Raw genomic sequence first — 19,918 nt, 5'->3', positions numbered from 1 at the left:
TAATTACACTACCGAAGATTAAAGAGAAGGGGAGACTCTTAGAAGCAGTAAGAGAAAAGGAGACAGTTACCTACAAAAGAGTGCCCATAAGACTATCAGCTGATTTCTCAGAGGAAACCTTACAAGCAAGAAGAGGCTGGAAACAAGTATTCAAAGTCATGAAAGGCAAGGACCTACATCCAATATGACTCTATCCAGCAAAGCTTTCATTTAGAATGGAAGGACAGATAAAGTGCTTCCCAGATAAGGTCAAGTTGAAGGAGTTCCTCAATACCAAGCCCTAATTATATGAAATGTTAAAGGGATTTATCTAAGAAACAGAAGAAAATAAAAAACTATGAACAGGCTAAACAGTAAAAGACAACAAACTCACAACTATCAACAAATGAACCTAAAAACAAAAACAAAAACTAAGCAAACAACTAGAATAGGAACATAATCTCAGCAATGGAGATAATATGGAGGGTTATCAGTGAGGAAGGTGAGGGGGAGAATGGGTGGGGAAAAGTACAGGTAATAAGAAGCATAATGGTAGGCATAAAATAGGGCGGAGGTTAAGAATAGTATAGGAAATGGAGAAGCCAAAGAATTTGTATGTACAACTCACAGACATAGACTAAAGGGGGTAGAGATGCTGGAGGGTGCAGGGATGCAGAGCAGAGGGGGATAAAAGGAAGAAAAAAATGGGTCAAACGTAATCAATAAAATATACTTTAAAAAAAGGATTACATACGGTATGTTTCCACTTACACAACCTTTTCAAAATGACAAAGCTATTATGATGAAAAAAAACACATCAGCAATTAGCAGGGATCGGAGGTAGCAGATGGTTTGGCTATATAAAATGAGATTATTTAATGTAGATATGTAGATGGGATTATTTAATATCTCAATTGTGGTGGTGGTTACTTGAATCTACATACATGTTAAAATTCATAGACCTATATACCTCTTTAAAATGATATGAGAATTAAAAAAGTTAAAAATCTGTTCTGTACTATAACTTTGCATGTGGCCTCATTAAAGCCTTACAACCTGTTAAGACTGGTTTATTATTTCCATCTTATGGACTGAAACTTAAAACTCAGAGCTACTCAGGAACTTGACCATAGTCACATCCTAGTGAGTGGCACAGCCTGGAGTCCCCTAACCAGACCCTCACTGCACCTCAACACTGGGATAGTCAACTGTGTGGTTACTAAGTAGTCTAAGACATTGGAAAGACAGCTTTCATCTCTATTGGTGTCACTAACACGTCTGGCTTATGTGCACAGTGTTTAGATGAACCTTAGGAGAATCACATGGGCTTCTTGGGCACTGGTCTATACACAGGGCTTGAATTTTTTATGTGAAGATATTGAGCTAATGGAAAGAATGCTGAACTGAGAACCATTGTGTTCAATCTTGACCCCTCAGATTATTTCACCCACTTCCAGGTAGGTACTGATGTCTGTCAGAAAGTGTACTTTAATCCCAGATGATATATGAACATGAGCTTTAAACAGTAATTCTAGGTCCACTGATGTCTCTATATGGCCATCCCAACAGGTACATGCTCTAAAAAATGAGCTCATCATTCTACCCTACATCTCAGTTAGCTAGACTCCCAGGTCAGGTTAAACACCTGGAAGTCCTGGGGTCTTCCCTGTAAATCCATGGCTTCTTATAACCTCCATATCTAATATACTCATACTTTCTTTTTTAAAAAAATATTTTATTTCTTTATCTTTAGAGGGGAAGGGAAGGAGAGAAGGAGAGAAATATCAATGTATGGTTGCCTCTTTTGCATCCCATGCCTGGAACTGGCCCGCAACCCAGGCATGTGCCCTGACTGGGAACCGAACTGCAATCCTTTGCAGGCCCATGCTCAATCCACCGAGCCGCACCAGCCAGGGATAATATACTCATACTTTCAAAGCTACTGGCTAAAACCCTAGCGTCCTCCACTTCTGCCTCTCTGCACCACCTTTCAGCACTCCTATGTCAGCCTCCTTCCCGGACTTATGCCTAAACTCCCTCCAAACTATTCTCTACCCAGCAGTAGAGAAAGGGAATTTTTCAAAAATGCAAAGCTCACCATATTGTACTAGCTAACTACTTCTAAGGGATTCCCAGTATCTTGGGATAACAACAGCACCTTAATTTGGTCTCATATCCCCAGTCTTTCTACCCGCCTTTTCATTTCCTTCTCCAGCTGCCTGCAATGCTGTGTCCCTATCCTGGCTCTATCCACATTGACTTGTGCCACAGGACCTTAGCACAGACATCCCTGCTGCCTGGCATACTATATACTCTTCCCCACCCCAACTCCCACCTTTTGCCAAGTTAGCCTGCTTCTTCAGATCATGGGTCAAAGGTCACTTGCTTCCTTTAAGGAATCTTTCTCTGACCTACATTATGTCTACAGCCACACTGTCCTCTCAACATAACAACTGGCCCCACAGGCCATCAAGAAACTGCAATGTGCAACTGCTGCTAAGGAACTGAAGATTTAATTTTGTTTAATTTTATTTAGTTTCTATTTCAATTCAAAAACTGGTACCACTTTCAGTTATATTTGAAATAGCTAGGGTTAATGTAAATTTTACTTTTCAACTGCAAATTTTATAAAATCTAAATATAAACCAATTATCTTCCACAAAATGTAGCATCTAAACTGAGAGGTACTGTAAAATACACACCAGATTCAAAGAGCTGACAAAAAACAGGAATGTCAAATATCTCAGTAATGGTTTTTATATTGATCATGTGTTGTAATAATATTTAGATATACTGGCTTAAAAAATAAAAATACTAAAATTCATTTCACCTGTTCTCTTTTCCCTTTTGTTAATGTGCTAGCACTCTTATCTCTGTCAGGTGGAGGGAAAACCTGATCACGCAGGCTCTGTGGCAGAGGTTCTGGCTGTCCCCTCAGCATAAGGCAGTGGTAAGGTGGCCGGGCTGTCTCCCTGAGTCAAGCCAGCTGTGTATACTGGAGCCAGTCTTCTCTTCCCTCTCTTCAGTCAGGATTCCTCAAGAGAAATGAAAATTTAAGAATATGATAAAATAGCTCCACTTAGATAGCAACTCCCCTACTTAGGTTTTATGTTATTAAGTTTGCCAAAACTTATGGTTTTTAAAGCATATTATCACACTTACGTCCTTCCTTCAACCCTGAGACTGGCAAGCCAACCTGGCATGTAGGGCAGGTGAGGTGTGCCCAGAATGTCACAGGGAGAAATTGGAAAGCTTGGTAGTAGTACCTTGTTTTCCTGTGCGCTTGCTGCCAGGCCACAGCATCTTCACAGGTAAGGAAAAATTGAAGCACAGTATTAATTAAATCTAGCAGGTATTTAATTAATTCACCCATTTATTGCACACATATGAAGTACCTGACATCAATAGTTAGGTTGAAGGTGCATGGTGGTGAGCAGGGAACAGTTTGGTGTAGTGATTCCCAAACACTTGAACCTTAAGATTTTTAAACTCTTTTTAAAATTTTTTTTTAAAGATTTTACTTATTTATTTATCTTTAGAGAGGAAGGAGAGGGAGAGAAACATCAATGTATGGTTGCCTTTCGTGCATCCCCTGCTAGGAGTTGGCCTGCAAGGAACCAGCCTGCAACCCAGGCATGTGCCCTGACTGGGAATCGAACCGCGATCGTGTGGTTCACAGGCCCGCGCTTAATCCACTGAACTACACCAGCCAGGGCAAGATTTTTAAACTCTTATAAATGACTGAGGTATTAAAAGTTTTTCTTCATGTGGACTGTAGCAACAACTTTTACCATATCAGAAATTAGAGCTAAGAAAAAATTAAAAATTAGTTTTACAAGAACCAAACAAAGGCTATTTTATGGTAACATAAATAGCATGTTCTTGTGAAAAATATTTTCCAAGGCAAAAGCAATTTGCAGGAAAGTAGCACTGTTTTACACTTTTGCAAGTCTCTTTAAGTTTGGCTTATGGAAGAAGCTGGTTTCTCCTATCTGCAGTTAAGTTGCTACATTATTGTACAACATGTATCATATTGGAAAATTGGCTGTGCATTGTACATACATCCTTTTCTAAAATTTTTCTTTCAAGTTAACATTCCTCCCCTTTCTGGAAGACTCACCATGAAGGGCAGAATAAGTATTTATCCACAATCATCAAGCATTCCTTCCCTAATGAAAACTAGTAAGCCAAAATTAAGGGGAAAATATTTTAATCGTTTTTTATAAGCACAAAAAAATAAACTGAGACAGGTACGAGAAATATAAGCGAATCTACAAAACCACAAATTACATTGCCTTAAACCTTAACATAACCAAGATGTTGAGAATAAACAGGTATCCTATCAGTAGATTTCCATTTCTCTTCTCCAAGGCACAGTCTAAGTGAAAAATCCAACAAAGAGATCTTTCTGGGGCTCCAGTGCTCTAATTCAAATGATAGCCTATCTGTCTGGAGCTCACTTCATTTGCTCCTCGGGCCCCTTCAGACTAGACTTCTGATTTCTTCTTTCTTTTTGACCCTGAATTCGAAAGAGCTTCTTCCTGAGATCTTTCTGTCGCTTCAGCTTCTCTTCTTGTTCCTTCTGCTTCAGTCTGAAGTGTTCTTTGTTGTGCAGATGTCGTTGCTCCTTGTTCTTCTTCAGCTTGTGGCTGTGCACTGTACTTAGTGCATCCAGCAGAGCCAGGATCTGACAAGCACAAAACTCAGTGAACATCAGACTGCTCCAGCAGTGATAGCATGCCTTCCTTTGAAGTTTAATGGGACCTATACACCTCAGCTGACTATCAAAACTAGAATCAATTTATGGTACAAATGAATGTTACCTAAGTGAGAATTTATCCTGAACTAGGAAGTTATAATTTGAACGAACATATAAGTTAGAGCCTATTTACTTAGCAAAATACTTGAATAATGGTCTTCAACACAAAACTACCTTTAGATACTATGTATAACCAATTACGACAGAGTGATTTACAAGCTGTGTGCCTATTATTCCCCATTAAAATGCATGAGGCAGGGTATGGCTAAACAAAAGAGAAAAAAACTCTAGCCTTTCCTCTAACTGCCATTTTCAATTTCAATGCCTTGAGTAAGCCTGGCCCTTATCCTTTCCTGATGAAAAATGAGTAGACAGCAGAAATACTAAATGTGCTACTGACAGCATTATTTTCACATCTAAATACAGCACGCAGGAAGCCATTATTGACATTACCTTCCTTTCATGAGGCTCTCGAATGACTGCGGGTCTCAGCCTGTCCCTAGGAGTCTTGCCTGCTTTTGCCTGGGTCTTAGGCTTGTTCTTAAAGGGCAGGGCCTTCTGCAAGGCTTTTGGAATGTGCAGTGAATTAAAATGTTTCTTCTGTCTCACAATCAGCTGAAAAGAAAAAAAAGATGGTGACATTTAAATTATGACCTGTGTACATTTAAAACTTGCATAAAATCTTCTCAATGGATTGACTTTACCCTAGATCAGTAACACCAGAATATGCTGACCATCAGAAACAAGGATTTAATAATCTATCAAATATGGATTGCATCAACAGACGAGCACAGCTCTAGGCAAAACAGAAATATATAAAAAATATTTACAATTCATTCAGGAATTCAACTGTCCTCTTTTCTACAGGATGAACTATGGGAATCTCAATAGAACAGCTGAATACATCCAAAATTTCTTGTAATGGAAAATTCTGTCCTTATCTTTAAGGGCACTCAGGTGATTTTTTTCTAACCTAACAAGAATAATCTGGCCGTTCATACTGACTATCAACCCCTCTTGATTTAAGGACATAGTTCTTCCCCTAATCAAAGTCAGTGTCTCCATCCTTGATTCCCATTGAGAAGTTTAACTTTATTCTGTTTCTAATAGAAAACCAGCTGAGAAAGTTTGAGATTTAAACAACAAATGAAGGCAAGGCACTCTCTACATTCAGTTTTTAAAGTAATCTAAATTCTATGCTTAAATTGAGATGCCTCAGAACTCATTAATAAGTAGAGACTTTTGTCCCAGGCTTTTACCAAGGTTAACATCAACTAAGAATATTTCTGCTATGCCCCTAAATTATTGAAAACATTATCTACAATAATGTTCAATACTCTGTTTTAGAAAATTAAAATGCCTTAGAATGAAAGAAATCAGAGAAATCACCTTCTCAAGAAGAATAAGCACTTCAGACTGGACAAGACATACCATGTCCTGAAGTGTAGTGTATTTTAAGAAACACTCATGCAATATGATTCAAAATTAACTATTTTATAGAAAAAGTAATGCCAAGAAAACTTCTGTCTCAAGCAGAATGGCAGACTACTAGCCTGAACTACCATCTTATTACAAAACAATCAAATATCCTGCATTAAAACAAACAACTATTTTCAAATATATTGTTAATCTGTGAATAAAAAAATGAAAGTTCTGAAACCAAAATCTAAATAAAAATAGAAAGGCACTGAGAACTTAAAAGAAAAAAATACTGGTGAGGTCAACTACTGGCAAGAATATGGAAAAACCAGAACTCCAATAAGCTGTTAGTGGGAGTCTAACTAACCTGGTGTGACTTTAAAATACTACAGGCATCATATACTGAAGTTTAACAAATGCCTACTCTTTAACCTGGGAAATCCACTCTTGGGGATCTATGCAACAGAAATATGTGCCCACATACACCCAGTAAAGTCACATATATGTTCATGGCAGCATTTATAATGGCCAAGTATTGGAATTGAAGTCCATCAATAGATAAATTGACCTCTTCATATAACAGAATTCTATTCAACAGTAATAACTGAATGTCTGCTATATACAAGAACACGAATAAATTTCATAATACTATTGAAAGAAGACAGGCAAAATATGTGCTGTATTTTATATAACTCAAAAACAGGCTAAACTAATTTACATATCAGGAGTCAAGAAGGTTAGTGACTGGGAGAGGTCACATTAGGGGCTTCTGTTGTGCTAGTAATTCTACTGCTTCATCCAGGTGGTGGCAATAAGGTTGTGTTAAAGTTCAATGAGTTGTACACTTCTGATTTGTGTACTTTTCTGTATGTATATTACACTTTAATAAAAATGTTTATTGAAACTTTCCCCTAAGCCTACAATGCTTGAATAAGAATTAGCCCCCACAACCAAGTTTGAACACAACAAAGGTTTGGAGAACTAGGACACACCCAAAGACCAGAAAACGGAATTATATGGAAGTCCGACAACTACGAACCGTTCAACGGGGACGGTAAGAGAGGTGGAGCCAGCAGCGGAGCTGGGTCAGGCAGGACGGATCCCCCAACCTAGGTGCGCAGGCAGCCCGGATCCAGTCGGGCTGTGGGGCAGACTGACCGCGGTCGCACATTCACGCACAGTGAGACGGACCACACAGGCCCCAGGGGGCGAACCCAGTGGTGGAGGGCTGACAGCGGTGGCACACTCGCGTGCAGTGGAACAAAACGCATGGGCCTGGTGACGGTGGTGGCTGCGGCGCCGGGGCCGCGGCGGCAGGCGGCAGACGGGAAGCTATTGTCCCTCTTTGACCCCGCCCCCACATACAACGTCAGAACCCAGCGACTTAGTTGCCCTGTTCTAGTGAACACTTTAGGGCTCTGATACTGCTACACGTAACAGGCATGAACAGCCTAAAAGATGGCACAAGAAGAACTCAAAGTCCCAGAGCCAATAACTCTAAGCGACCAACAGATTGCCAGCCTCTCAGAACCCCAATTTAAGACACTATTTATCAGGATGCTCACAGAATTGGTAGAGTACAGTCACAAATTAGAGGAACACATGAAGGCTGAACTAACTGAAATGAAAGGAGATGCACAGGAAACCAATAGTGATGGAAAGGAAACGGGGACTCAAATCAATGGAATGGACCAGAAGGAAGAACAAAACATCCCACCAGAAAGGAATGAAGAAATGAGAATTCAAAAAAATGAGGAGAGGCTTAGGAACCTCCAGGACATCTTTAAATGTTCCAACATCCAGATTATAGGGGTACCAGAAGGGGGAAAGAAACAGCCACGAGTGGAAAACGTATTTGAACAAATAAGAAAGGAGAACTTCCCCAGTCTGGCAAAGGAAATAGACTTCCAGGAAATCCAGGAAGCTCAGAGAGTCCCAAAGAAGTTGGACCCAAGAAGGAACACACCAAGGCACATCATAATTACATTAGCCAAGACTAAAATGAAGGAGAGAATCCTAGAAGCAGCAAGAGATAAGGGGACAGTCACCTACAAAGGAGTACCCATCAGACTGTCAGCGGATTTCTCAAAAGAGACCTTACAGGCAAGAAGGGGCTGGAAAGAAGTATTCCAAGTCATGAAATCCAAAGACCTACAGCCAAGATTGCTTTATCCAGCAAAACTTTCATTTACAATGGAAGGACAGATAAAGTGCTTCTCAGATAAGGTCAAGTTCAAGGAGTTCATCATCACCAAGCCCTTATTATATGAAATGCTAAAGGGACTTATATAAGAAAAAGAAGATGAAAAATATTAACAGTGAAAGGACAGCAGTTATTAACAACCACACCTAAAACAAAAGCAAACCAAGAAGACAGCTAGATCAGGAGTGGAACCATAGAAATGAAGAACTCATGGAGGGTTAGAAACAGGGGGGTGGGAGGGGGAGAAGAAGGGAGAAGGCACAGAAAATAGCATAGATGGTAGGCAGAAAATAGGGGAGGGCGAGAATAGTGGGGGAAATACAGAATCTAAAGAACTTGAGACACGTGGTTATAAACTAAGGGGGGGAGAATGGTGGGGGAGGGAGTGTGTGGGTGGAGGGGAATGAAGGGGGGGAATAGAACAACTGTAATGGTATAATCAATAAAATATATTTAAAAAAGAATTAGCCCATTGTTTTTAAAAATAATAAATGGATATGATGGAGAATAGCAATGAAGTCTCTTTTCCAAACCACAGAAAACTACCATTACTCCTTTCCTGTGTTTCTTCTCTAATAGTCTATGAATATACAACATGTTCATTCAAATTTAATGATAGACTTTCTAATTAAAAATTCAAATCACAGAAAATATTACACACAAAGCATCTGGATGAGCCATCTACAGAGCACATGAGTGATAATACCTTATACAGAGAATCCTTGTTGGGCTTTAGTCTGACATGATGGGTGAGCCGGAGTTGAGCAGTTGTCTGCATTCCTGACCAGGTATCTTTTTCACCAACTGGTTTCAGCAAAGATGTTACTGGATTATAGAAGGCTGGAATGGAGACAGGATACCAAGTTCTCATGAAGACAATATCTGGAACAAGAAATTGAAAATTTTCAGAAGATTTATATCCATCTGTCAAACAAAAGAACAAAATGTTCACCCCAAACTTCTCTAGCTAGTTGCACAGTATTAGAAGACAGATTTTACCAAGTGATCTACCCTTGAATATCATAAAACTTTTATTAAGTGTGAACTGCATGGCTCCAGATACAGCATGACTTGGCACACTGCACCACATGCTCCAAACCAGGGAGACCTCAAGCTTATTCCAGCTTTCTAAAAACCTAACTACGACCTCTAATCCACACTAGCTAGAAATCAACGGCACATAATAACATGCTATCATGAACACACCAAAAAAGACATTTACCACTCATCAGCAACTTATCTTCAAAGCTGGCCCGGAAAGCTCCTTCTGGAGCTCGGAGTGCTTTCTTGATCTGTCCCCTTATTCCACTGACCGTTCGAACCACAGCACCTTCAAATTTGGCCACTTCTAAGGCAGAATTAAACATTCCCTACAACATACATATAATACATACACACAAAATCAGATACTTCTTAGTTTATAAATACATACTTGGTTATAAAACATAAAACAACACACTGAAGAGTGATAAAAATGTATTTTCCCTGTAAAAGTCAAGAATTAATGGGTTAAGGCCCTGGCTGGTGTAGCTCAGTGGATTGAGCGCGGGCCTGCGAACCAGACGATCACGGTTCGATTCCCAGTCAGGGCACATGCTTGGGTTGCAGGCCAGTTTCCAGCAGGGGTCAGTTCCCTGCAGGGGATGCACCAGAAGCAACCATACATTGATGTTTCCTTCCTCTCTCCTTCCCTTCCCCTCTAAAGATAAATAAATAAAATATTTAAAAAAAAAAAAGAATTAATGGGTTAAGAAGAATAAACTCTATTTTATCTTCCCCTAAACAATATTAATTAAGACTCTATTATGGGCTCATTAACATGCTCATCACTGATATCATTGTTGAACAGAAGATCCTAACATATTTATTGGACTGAACTGCACTGCACTAGACAGCCTTTACTGTAATCTCACAGGGCTGGACTATATAGCTCATTTAGCATTACTTAAGGTGCACACAATCAGAAAATAAAAAAGAGCTAGATAAATGCTACATAAAAGAACATTTTAATACCACCTTAACTCTGTGTTAATGGGAACACCCCTTCTAATGAAATTTTCAATAAAGGTCGTTCAAACTACCCTCCTATGTTATACTGCATTAGTGTCCATTTCTCTACATACTTGCCGAGATGTCCTTTGAGAACTGCTTTGTCTAACTTTCTACTAATCTGTTCAACAAACCCATGATTTTTCTCTTTTCTTAAGGCAAATCAAAAAGGTAGGAAACAAAGCCCAGTGAATGATTACACATTTTAACACTCTATGACAGTCTCATATGGAAGTAGTAATAAGTTAATAGTTTCATTTACTAAATATCTCTATTTTACTTTACCTTAAGATTTCTGAGAATATTTAAGTAACACAGAGACCAACAGAAAGAAGTAAACTAAAAATATCAAAGATCAAGTTTATAAAGATTTAAAATCCTGTCCTGAAAACATCAGACCTATATTTCAGAACCATTTCATTCCTCCTTTAACAATACAGGGGTGGGTAAAATAGGTTTACAGTCACAATTCAAATAAACACAGTAATTAATAAATTGTAATACAAGAATAAACCTACTGTTGTCCACCCTGTATCTACATTGTATATATGTGATATACAGACATACATACCTTAATGAATGAAGTATTCTTGAAAATTTTATATGGAAAACCTGTTAGCTTTAATTTTTTCACAATTTTTATGGATTTATCCAGATCAAGAACAATTCCTGTGGCAGCAATCCGGAAATCAGGCTAAAAAGGAAATCCCCAAAATTTGAATTCAGGAATAGTATCAGCAAAAGAAAAATGACAATTCTCTGTAATATAACAAATTAACAAAGTATATTTCATTACAATCAGCTATGGAAAAATAAGAATACCTGAACATACAAAATAGTATTTTAACAAAAGCCACCTGAAACTATATAACACACAAAAGTCAAATTAATGATGATGTCTTCAGTATTTTCCTGAACGTGATTTCATAGTAACATAATTTCACAACAATGTTGTACTTGAAATAAAAAGAAATACGAAAATTTGGTTATAATGTTTAAGAAAGTATATTTTGGACCTTCAGGTTGGGTTCCATCTACTCATTACTCTGTTTTCTTTTCTGTTAAATGGTGCCAATAAAACCTGCTCTGATTGATCAAATGAAGACTGTGTGAATATACTTTGTTAAACCAACATTACAGGGAGGTGGTCCTGCCCTGGCTGGTGTGGCTCAGTGGACTGAGTAACAGCTTACAAAGCAGGGGTTGCTGGTCAGTTCCCAGTTGGGACACATGCCTGGGTTGTGAGACGGGTCCCCAGTGGCAGGGGCGGGGCACGAGAGAGGCAAACACACATTGATGTTTCTTTCCCTCTCTTTTTCCCTCATTTCCCCTCTAAAAATAAATAAAATCTTAAAAGAAAAATTACAGGGAAGTGGTCTTATATATAGCTAGTATCTGATATATCCCCTGAACCTAGTATAGTATTTAGCACATGGTAACCACTGCTTCAATATTTTTAGAAAAGTAAGTCCCCAAAGTACGTAAAAATATAAAATGTCATCAGTACCATTACAATTCTTCTAACTCCCTCTTCTCCACTCCGACAATGTACTTAAAAAGTAGGAACACTAAAAACAAAGAGAAATTCACTCTACACACTAAAGATGAGTAATTTTCAACTTACAGTTTCATGTACATATTCCATATTCAAGATATAATTCAAACACAATATGTAAGATAAAACATCTAAGATATTTACCGTTATACCACTGACAAACTGTACTGCCAACACTCCAGCTCCTTGTGGAGTAATAGGACCTTAAATGAAACAGAACAAAAATATATAGTGAACCACAAAATTTGGGATCTGTTTTACATATATACTTCAATCCAAAATAAAGAGAAAAATATTATGAATTGAGATTTTATAAAAGGAAAAAAAGCAAAACTATAATGGTAAAGCCTAAAACTATAATGGTAAAGCCTATAATGGTAAAGCCTATAATGGTAAAGCCAAAACTATAATGGTAAAGCAAAACTATAATGGTAAAGCCTAAAAGCAAAACTATAATGGTAAAGCCTTTAAATTAACCTATAAGCAAATTATTCTTCATCACGTTTTACCCCAAAAGGTTGCTCCACAATGCATGTGCTGTGGAGTGTATTTTAAAAGCCTTTGTCTTCCATTATGGTCTTCGATATAATACAGTGGGATGGTCTGAAACCTCCTCCACCCTACAGAAAAAATGACTGGATCTCGGGACTTGAGGATTTTCTTGTACCAACGATGTTTCTTCAGGCGCATCTGAGAGGAGAAGAGATTTCAATAAGACTATTCAGTGAAAGTATGTCCAAAAAAACTTCAACTGTTAACCACACAGCAAAGGGTACCTACCTGTACATATCCAAGATTGCCCTCACTATTGCCCAAACCACCCAAAATAATTGGGTAATGAGGGTCAAAGTTAAGCACGAATTCACAGGGGACATTCTCTATCTCAATTCGGACATACATCCCAGGTCGAAAACCCTCATATTGAATTCTGGCTTCATCATCTTGATCTTCAAATTCTGCCCGGTTAAGCTAATGCATGAGAAGAAAAAAATAAATTAAAAAAATCCACAATGCTCTTAATCTTTAATAAATGTAAGATTAAGATATAAAAATGAATGATTTCAAAATAAAGGGACCATGAACAGGATTATTTAGGCTTTATCCTAATTAAAAATAATATGTATTATATCTGTATAATACAGTTTGTTCAGGATATGTCCCAACAAGTTTCTTCTCTGTTGTTTCAAGGTGTAGCAAATATGAGCAACTCAGGATCCCCTTAATGCTGGTCAGCAAACACTCTCAACTTCCCCAGTTTATTTCGAACTTTTTCTCCTTTCTTTAAACACCCCAAATCAACCGCTTCATCCTCATTCTTTTTTTATTTAAACATTTATTTATTTTGAGAGGGGGGGGGAAGGAGGGAGAAAGAGAGGGAGAAAAAAAATCAATGTGTGGTTGCCTCTCATGTTCCCCCTACTGGGGACTTGGCCTGCAAGCCAGGCATATGCCCTGATTGGAAATTGAACCGATGACCCTTTGGTTTGCAGGCCAGTGCTCATTCCACTGAGCCACACCAGCTAGGCCATGATCATTCTTTGCTGCTCTTCCTGATTTACTCAAAAGCTAAGCAATCTAAAAGATCTTCAACAGCCAATCCCTCTACTGATGTTTACAGCCAAATCTAGCCTTTTATTATAGCTCTACACTGCTCAATATGGTAGCCACACATGGCTTTTTAAATTGAAATTAATTAAAATTAAATAGAAACTTAAAAATTCAGTTACTTGGTCACATTTCAAGTAATCAGCATCAATTTGTGGCTAGTGGTTGCAACCCAGTGCAGCTCAAACACACACTTCCCTCATCACAGAAGTTCTACTGGGGGGCTGTTACACATTACTTATCAATCCATTTAACATCAAACTTTATTTGCACACTAGATATCATCTACTCTTGGACTTCATTCCAACAAATCTTGCCTGTTATTTCCCTTATCTTAAAATCTTCTTTTGACTCAACTTCCTTCAGTAGTTCCCCATTTTTCTGCTTCTTTCTGAAGAAAAATGTCACAAAAGTTTTCTGTAGTTGCAGTCTCCATTTTCTCTGCTCCATTCCATTGGAATTCTGCTCCATTCTCTTAAGTTCCTAAAATTGGACTTTAATCCACATTCCATAAAAATGCTTGACAGAGTCACTTATAGGCCTCAACATTCCTAATCCAGTGGTCATTTTTGTCTTAATTATAGTTAACATATCAAGGACATTTGAAGTAATTTATCACTTCCTTCTACAATGGCTTCCAGCACACCATATATTCTCTTGGATTTCTGATGTCTCCTGAACACTGCTCAATACCCACTGATGATTCTTCCCCTCTTCCAGAATCTCATAATGGAGTACCTACCCAGTGTCAGTACTGGTCCTCTCCTCTCCTGTCTCTATACTTACTTTCCATGTCATCCCATTCATCTCATGGCTTTAAGCAGCATCTAGATCTAGGTCCCTGGCTCCAACTTCTCTCCAGAACTCCTTACTCACTACTTGCCACTCTACTGTCTGAAAGATAACCCAAACCTAACAGATCTAAACTTCATCTTCCCAAACCTATACCAACTAGAAGTTTTTCTGTCTTACTTACAAAAATCCAATTCTTCCAGTAAGTCATCCTTATTTTCTCTCTCATATACCCAACATTCAATCCCCATATTCAATCCACTAGGAAATCCTACTGATGTACTTTTAAAATAAAGTATACACCCAGGATTTGATACTTTAACTTCCACTGCCACACACCTCCCCATCCCCCAGTGTGAGTTATCTTACTTTCATCTTACTGAATACTTGCCAGAGCAATCCTTTCAAAAGTAATTAGATCATATGTATTTCTCCTCTGATCAAAGGGCCCCATTTCATTTCGAGTAAAAAGGTCTATCCTTCACAATGGCTCACAAAAGTTCTAAGCGATTTTAAATTGTAAATGCCTAATGCAAAGACTTCAGAACTAGCCTTACATTTCTCATTCACTTCTGTCTGGTCAGTACAAACCTGAAACCACCATATTAACAACCAGTCAGTAAGGATACTTCTTTGACTAGATGAAGGCCTAGGTTGAGTAAAACCTGTTGACATTTTCACAAATTATACACTTAACTTGCAGAAGGTATATTAAGGTATGTTCCAGCTTACAGAGATTCTTGGTAACCCCACTTGTCAAAGCACTCACATTGACTCCATATACATCTTTGTGTGTCTTTCAGAGTGAGTTCAATATCCCCAGTAGCAGGGCTAAACTATCTCCCTTTCAGCATTTTACATGCCTCCTTTATCTCCACAGCGGACCTAAACTCAAAATATCCTGTGAACTCCAACCAAGTTAAGTTTTCAGAAAATCCTTCCTTAAGACCACTGGTGTGTACATAAGCCACACAGGCCAGGAATCACCTCCTTATTCAGATGATCTGATCATGGCTGCAGGAAGTAGCAATACAAATGCTAAAGCAATGCTGGCATTTAAATAAACTCACTGCCTCAAATAACTATACTGTGAGACCCTCAAAAGTAGAGGTAGCAGTTCACCATTTCTGCTTCTTCAGCACTTAATGTTTGGTGCAAAATAGGCACTAATATCTTTCTGGTGAATTTCTGAAAGAAACAGATGACTGAATGAATAAACACACTCATCTGCACCGTAATCTTGGAGTCCAATTGAGAAGCACAGAAATAGGTCAAGAAGCAGAGAGCCAGAGAAAGTTAAGTATTCATGACACTGTATTATATCCTTGAAATGAGGCTGATAGGATCTTAGCTTTCTTACCTGTGTTTGTTTCTGCATTTCTCCTTTAAGATCATCAAAGTACGTGTTTTCTCCCTCATCATATTCCGCATCAAACAACTCCTTCAATTTTCTCTTCTTATCCAAATGCTTTTTCTTAGCACTTTCCTCTGCATTGGGTTCAATTTCTTCTTTAACTTCTTTCTCTACATTGTCAATCTTAAATTTCCAGAAAAGGAAATAGTGTAAAAGCTTGTGAAGATCCTTTTTCTTTTTTAGACTTAAAACAGATTAAAAAACTTCTATTGAGCTATAAAAATCTAATTTATGATCATCATGAAAAAAAAAAAAAAACACAGCCTTGGGCTGTAAATAACATGTACTGCCATTCCTTAATCTGCCTGGTAATGCCAAATATGAAAAAATAATTACAAATGTCCCAAGCCCAGATGTGCCCAGATACTGTTCTAAAGAAATCTCAGGGAGAAGAGGGAATTAGTTTTTCTGAATGGCATTAAATTTTTTTTTTTGCTTAGATATGAGTAGTTTCTTCCATTTTTTAAAAAAATTTAATTCATTGGGGGGTGACACTGGTTAAGAAAATTATATAGGTTTCGAGTGTACAATTTTATAATACATCATCTCTTTATACTGTATTGTATGTTTACTATCCCAAGTCTCCTTTCATCACCATTTATCCCCTATACTGCTCTTCTGCCTGCCCCCAACACACTTTCCTTCCTGTAATCACTGTACTATTATCTATGTCCATGAAATTTTTTTCTTAATCCCTTTATCTTTTTCGCCCAGACCTACACCCCCTGCCCCCTGAGAGCTGTCAGTCTGTTCTCTATGAGTCTATTTCTCTTTTGTTAGTTTATTTTGTTCATTAGATTCTGCATATGATTTAAGAGGAGAATGATGGCAAAAGGAATGATGGAGATGAACAAGGTGACCCAAGAGCTAAAACTTTCAATGACTAAAGAATCATAATGATAAGAAGGGATAACAGGTTTTAGTCCAAATATCAAGAATAACAAATAAACCTGTAACTTTTGATCTGACTCCAACCTCCACATTTTCATTAAGGAATCCATCCAGTCTCTAATCTATTACAGATAATAAGATTAGGATTTCTTAAAACAGGTCTCCCTTGGAATATACTGACCACGGATCAAGGGCCAGTGGCTGACACTGGCCATGGCAAATTCATACCTGAGTATCCAGGCCTGATTTTCCCCTGTGCACATCCCCTGTTTCCAAGTCTTCAAAGTCACCATAGAGCTCCTCTGGGAAAAGACAACCAAGTAACTCCTCTGTGAATAGGGTCTGCATGTGACACCCCAGTACCACTCAGAACCAGATGGAGAATATGTTCTGAACCCCAAACTTCATTTTTACTATTCCTATTACTACACAATCCAGAAAAATCCTGCCTTTAAAACAGGCTTCTTTTTCTTGTTACAACCCAATCTACATTTCCATACTTTACTTCGACATCCCATGTAGCCAAGACCTATTTTTCCAATATAAGTAATAGACACCATAGCAGAGATGCACAGTGAGTGCTACACATGCCCTGCAGGTGAGACCCCCAAAACCAATAGTTCAAAGAGTGACTTGAAAAGCCATGGCTTAGATAACAGCACATGTGAAAAAGAGTCTCACCAGTAAGCTCAACATTACAAAACTGTGTGACCTACCTAGGGGAAAACCATACATTACAAAAGAATAGTACCTAAAAAGAATTAGTACAATGTACCAAATAGTGTTGAGCCCACATGGAGAGCTCATTCATTCATACAGTCACTTCTGAAGCTCTAAGTTCACTTATGATTCTTACCCTTAAAAGAAATAAGACAAGTAAAAGTACTCTGGGAGGCAACTTTAGAAGGATATTAAAACATTTTCCTATAAGAAGGAGTGAAAGAACCAAAGATCAAAAGGAAATGTAAAAGATGGGAAGATCCCATTAAAATGAAAATAAGATATTTAGAAATAAACAAGAAATGGGATAATCTTTAACTCAGTATTATAAAAGCTTTAATAGGCTACCAAAGCACACACAGAATAACACTAGCTAACACTTTTACATGCCAGACTCTGCTCAAAGCACATGTTTTAACTACATTTTTCAACATGACCCAGTGAAGGAGGTATTATTAATATTACCTACTGAACAAATAAAGATTACTATGTGTTTGGAAATGAAGACTCAATTATCATTAAGATGCCAATTCTCCCTTTAACAGTTACAATAAATACACCTACCAAAATTCTGGTCTGGAAAAGATGGTGTATACATGTTTCCTTTGCTCCTCCCCGGTATGTATATAACCATCAACTCCAGAAATCATGAAGGAGTAAAACCAATCAAAACCCTCAGGAAAAAAACTGAAAAACCAAATGGAAATTACGAAACTAAAAAATACAATTACCAGAAGAAGAAAAAGAAAACCTAGCTGGATGACTCTACAATAAACAGAGGCGACAGAGGATAGAATCAGCAACCTTGAGGCCCAATCAATAGAAGTTACAATCTAAACAACACAGAGGAAAAAAAAAAGATCAGAGCCTCAGAGACCTGTGGAACAGAAACAAATTTATCATTAAAGTCTTACAAGGAGACTGAGGCTGAAAAACATAATGACTCAAGATGTTTGAATTTGGTGAAAGGCATAAATTTACTGAGCAAATCTCGAACAATAAATCCAGTAAACTCCGTATCAATCAAACTTCTGAAAACTAAAAGCAAAACAAATTCTTCAAAGCAGCCAAAAAGAAATGACAGATTATTTGTAGAGGCACACCAATTCCAATAACAGCATATCTTCTACTCTGAAATTACGGAGGCCACAAAGTAGCACATTTTTCAAGTGATGAACAAAAAGAACTATCATCTATGACAAGTTCTGTATCTGGTGAGGCTATATACTTTTGGGAAATAAAGACATTCTTAGACAAAAGAAAACTGCAGGAATTTGTCATTAGCATAGCTACCCTTTAAAAGGTATAAAAATGTTCTTAGGCAGGAGAAAAATTAATTATAAAAGGAAAAATCTAGGACTATTGGGAAAAAAGATAAAACAAAATAAGATTAAAATATGGACACATTAAAATATCCTCATGAGTTTCCAAATATTACATACTAAAAAATATTGTACACAAATCAAAACAGAAGAAAAAGGAAAAAGAAAAAACAAGAATTAGCATTAGAATAAATAAATAAATAAAAATAAAATATTAGACTTAAGATACATACCCATAAATACCATAAATGTAAATGGCATAAACATGCCACAAAAAACACATAACCCTACTACACATGGTTTACAAGAGACTCACTTCAAATTGAATACATAAATAGGTTGAAAATTAAAGGACAAAGAAAGATATACCATGCAAGCTCAACTTTTTAAAAAGCCGAAAAAAAACCTTTTGCTCTATTGATATCTTATAAAGTAACTTCAGAGCAAAGAAAATTACCACAGAGAGACTTAAAATTTCATGTCCTACCCTGATATTTTGAGCCTCATAGGCTCCCTGACAAATATGCTCCTAACTTATAAAAAAGTACCCCATCCCTACTAGTTCCTTTATTAGTTGAACCAGTGCCACCTCATCTAGTCCCCAAGCTAAAAGACCATGAATTTATTGAAAAAAGCTAGTCCATCTTCTCAAGGAAAAACCAATGGCTACCCTGTGCTCTTTTAAGTACAAAGTCTGCCTCTCAAATGCAATCCCTGCACGGTGTAATGGTGTCTTTTCCCTCTGGCTGTGAGTGTGCATAACTAATAAACTGCAGCTGCCCTCGTCTGTCTAGTGTCAGATGTTGGCTGTTCAAGTATTCCCATAACACTAGGGCTGGAATCCCTCCCTCACAAATGACTGAACAGAAAGGGACAATATGTAATGGCAAAAAGATCAATCTACCAGTAAAATGTAACAATCCTAAATGTGTATGTACCAAACAAAGCCTGAAATAATTGAAGCAAAAAATGATAGAGCTGAAAGAAAAGGAAGTCAATCTACAATTTCACCTGGCAACTTCAAAATCACTCTCTCTGTAACTGATAAAACTAGACAGAAAATCAGCAAAGATACAGAAGATCTGAACACAGTCAACCCATCACAATCAAACTGATACATATAGAACACTATACCCAACAACAGCAGAATACATCCACCTCACATCTACAAAGATAGGGCATATGTGGGTAACAAGGCAAATCAGAACAA

At 37.7% G+C, this 19,918-nt stretch overlaps 1 protein-coding gene across 2 annotated transcripts in view; it reads right to left on the bottom strand.

Annotated features, from left to right (window-relative positions):
• Nucleotides 1-3,740: 3,740 nt before the first annotated feature.
• The window catches only part of BMS1 (BMS1 ribosome biogenesis factor), a 58,797-nt gene continuing 42,619 nt past the window's right edge, over nucleotides 3,741-19,918 (bottom strand). The window contains exons 14-23 of one of the 2 annotated variants that reach the window (XM_037041343.1): nucleotides 16,895-16,968; nucleotides 15,722-15,898; nucleotides 12,745-12,933; nucleotides 12,474-12,654; nucleotides 12,109-12,167; nucleotides 10,981-11,103; nucleotides 9,583-9,730; nucleotides 9,067-9,242; nucleotides 5,192-5,353; nucleotides 3,741-4,666 (exon numbers count right to left, since the gene is read on the bottom strand). In XM_037041343.1, the coding sequence (XP_036897238.1) occupies nucleotides 4,436-4,666; nucleotides 5,192-5,353; nucleotides 9,067-9,242; nucleotides 9,583-9,730; nucleotides 10,981-11,103; nucleotides 12,109-12,167; nucleotides 12,474-12,654; nucleotides 12,745-12,933; nucleotides 15,722-15,898; nucleotides 16,895-16,968 (1,520 nt within the window). In that variant the 3' untranslated portion in view covers nucleotides 3,741-4,435. The remainder of the gene's footprint in view (nucleotides 4,667-5,191; nucleotides 5,354-9,066; nucleotides 9,243-9,582; nucleotides 9,731-10,980; nucleotides 11,104-12,108; nucleotides 12,168-12,473; nucleotides 12,655-12,744; nucleotides 12,934-15,721; nucleotides 15,899-16,894; nucleotides 16,969-19,918) is intronic. The other variant, XM_037041344.1, reaches the window with a different exon arrangement.

Source organism: Sturnira hondurensis, unplaced genomic scaffold (genome assembly GCF_014824575.4).
Source record: "Sturnira hondurensis isolate 20B ecotype Veracruz unplaced genomic scaffold, ASM1482457v3 Scaffold0002930, whole genome shotgun sequence".
Classification (NCBI taxonomy): Eukaryota; Metazoa; Chordata; class Mammalia; order Chiroptera; family Phyllostomidae; genus Sturnira; species Sturnira hondurensis.
This window is presented reverse-complemented; position numbering and strand designations above follow the sequence as displayed.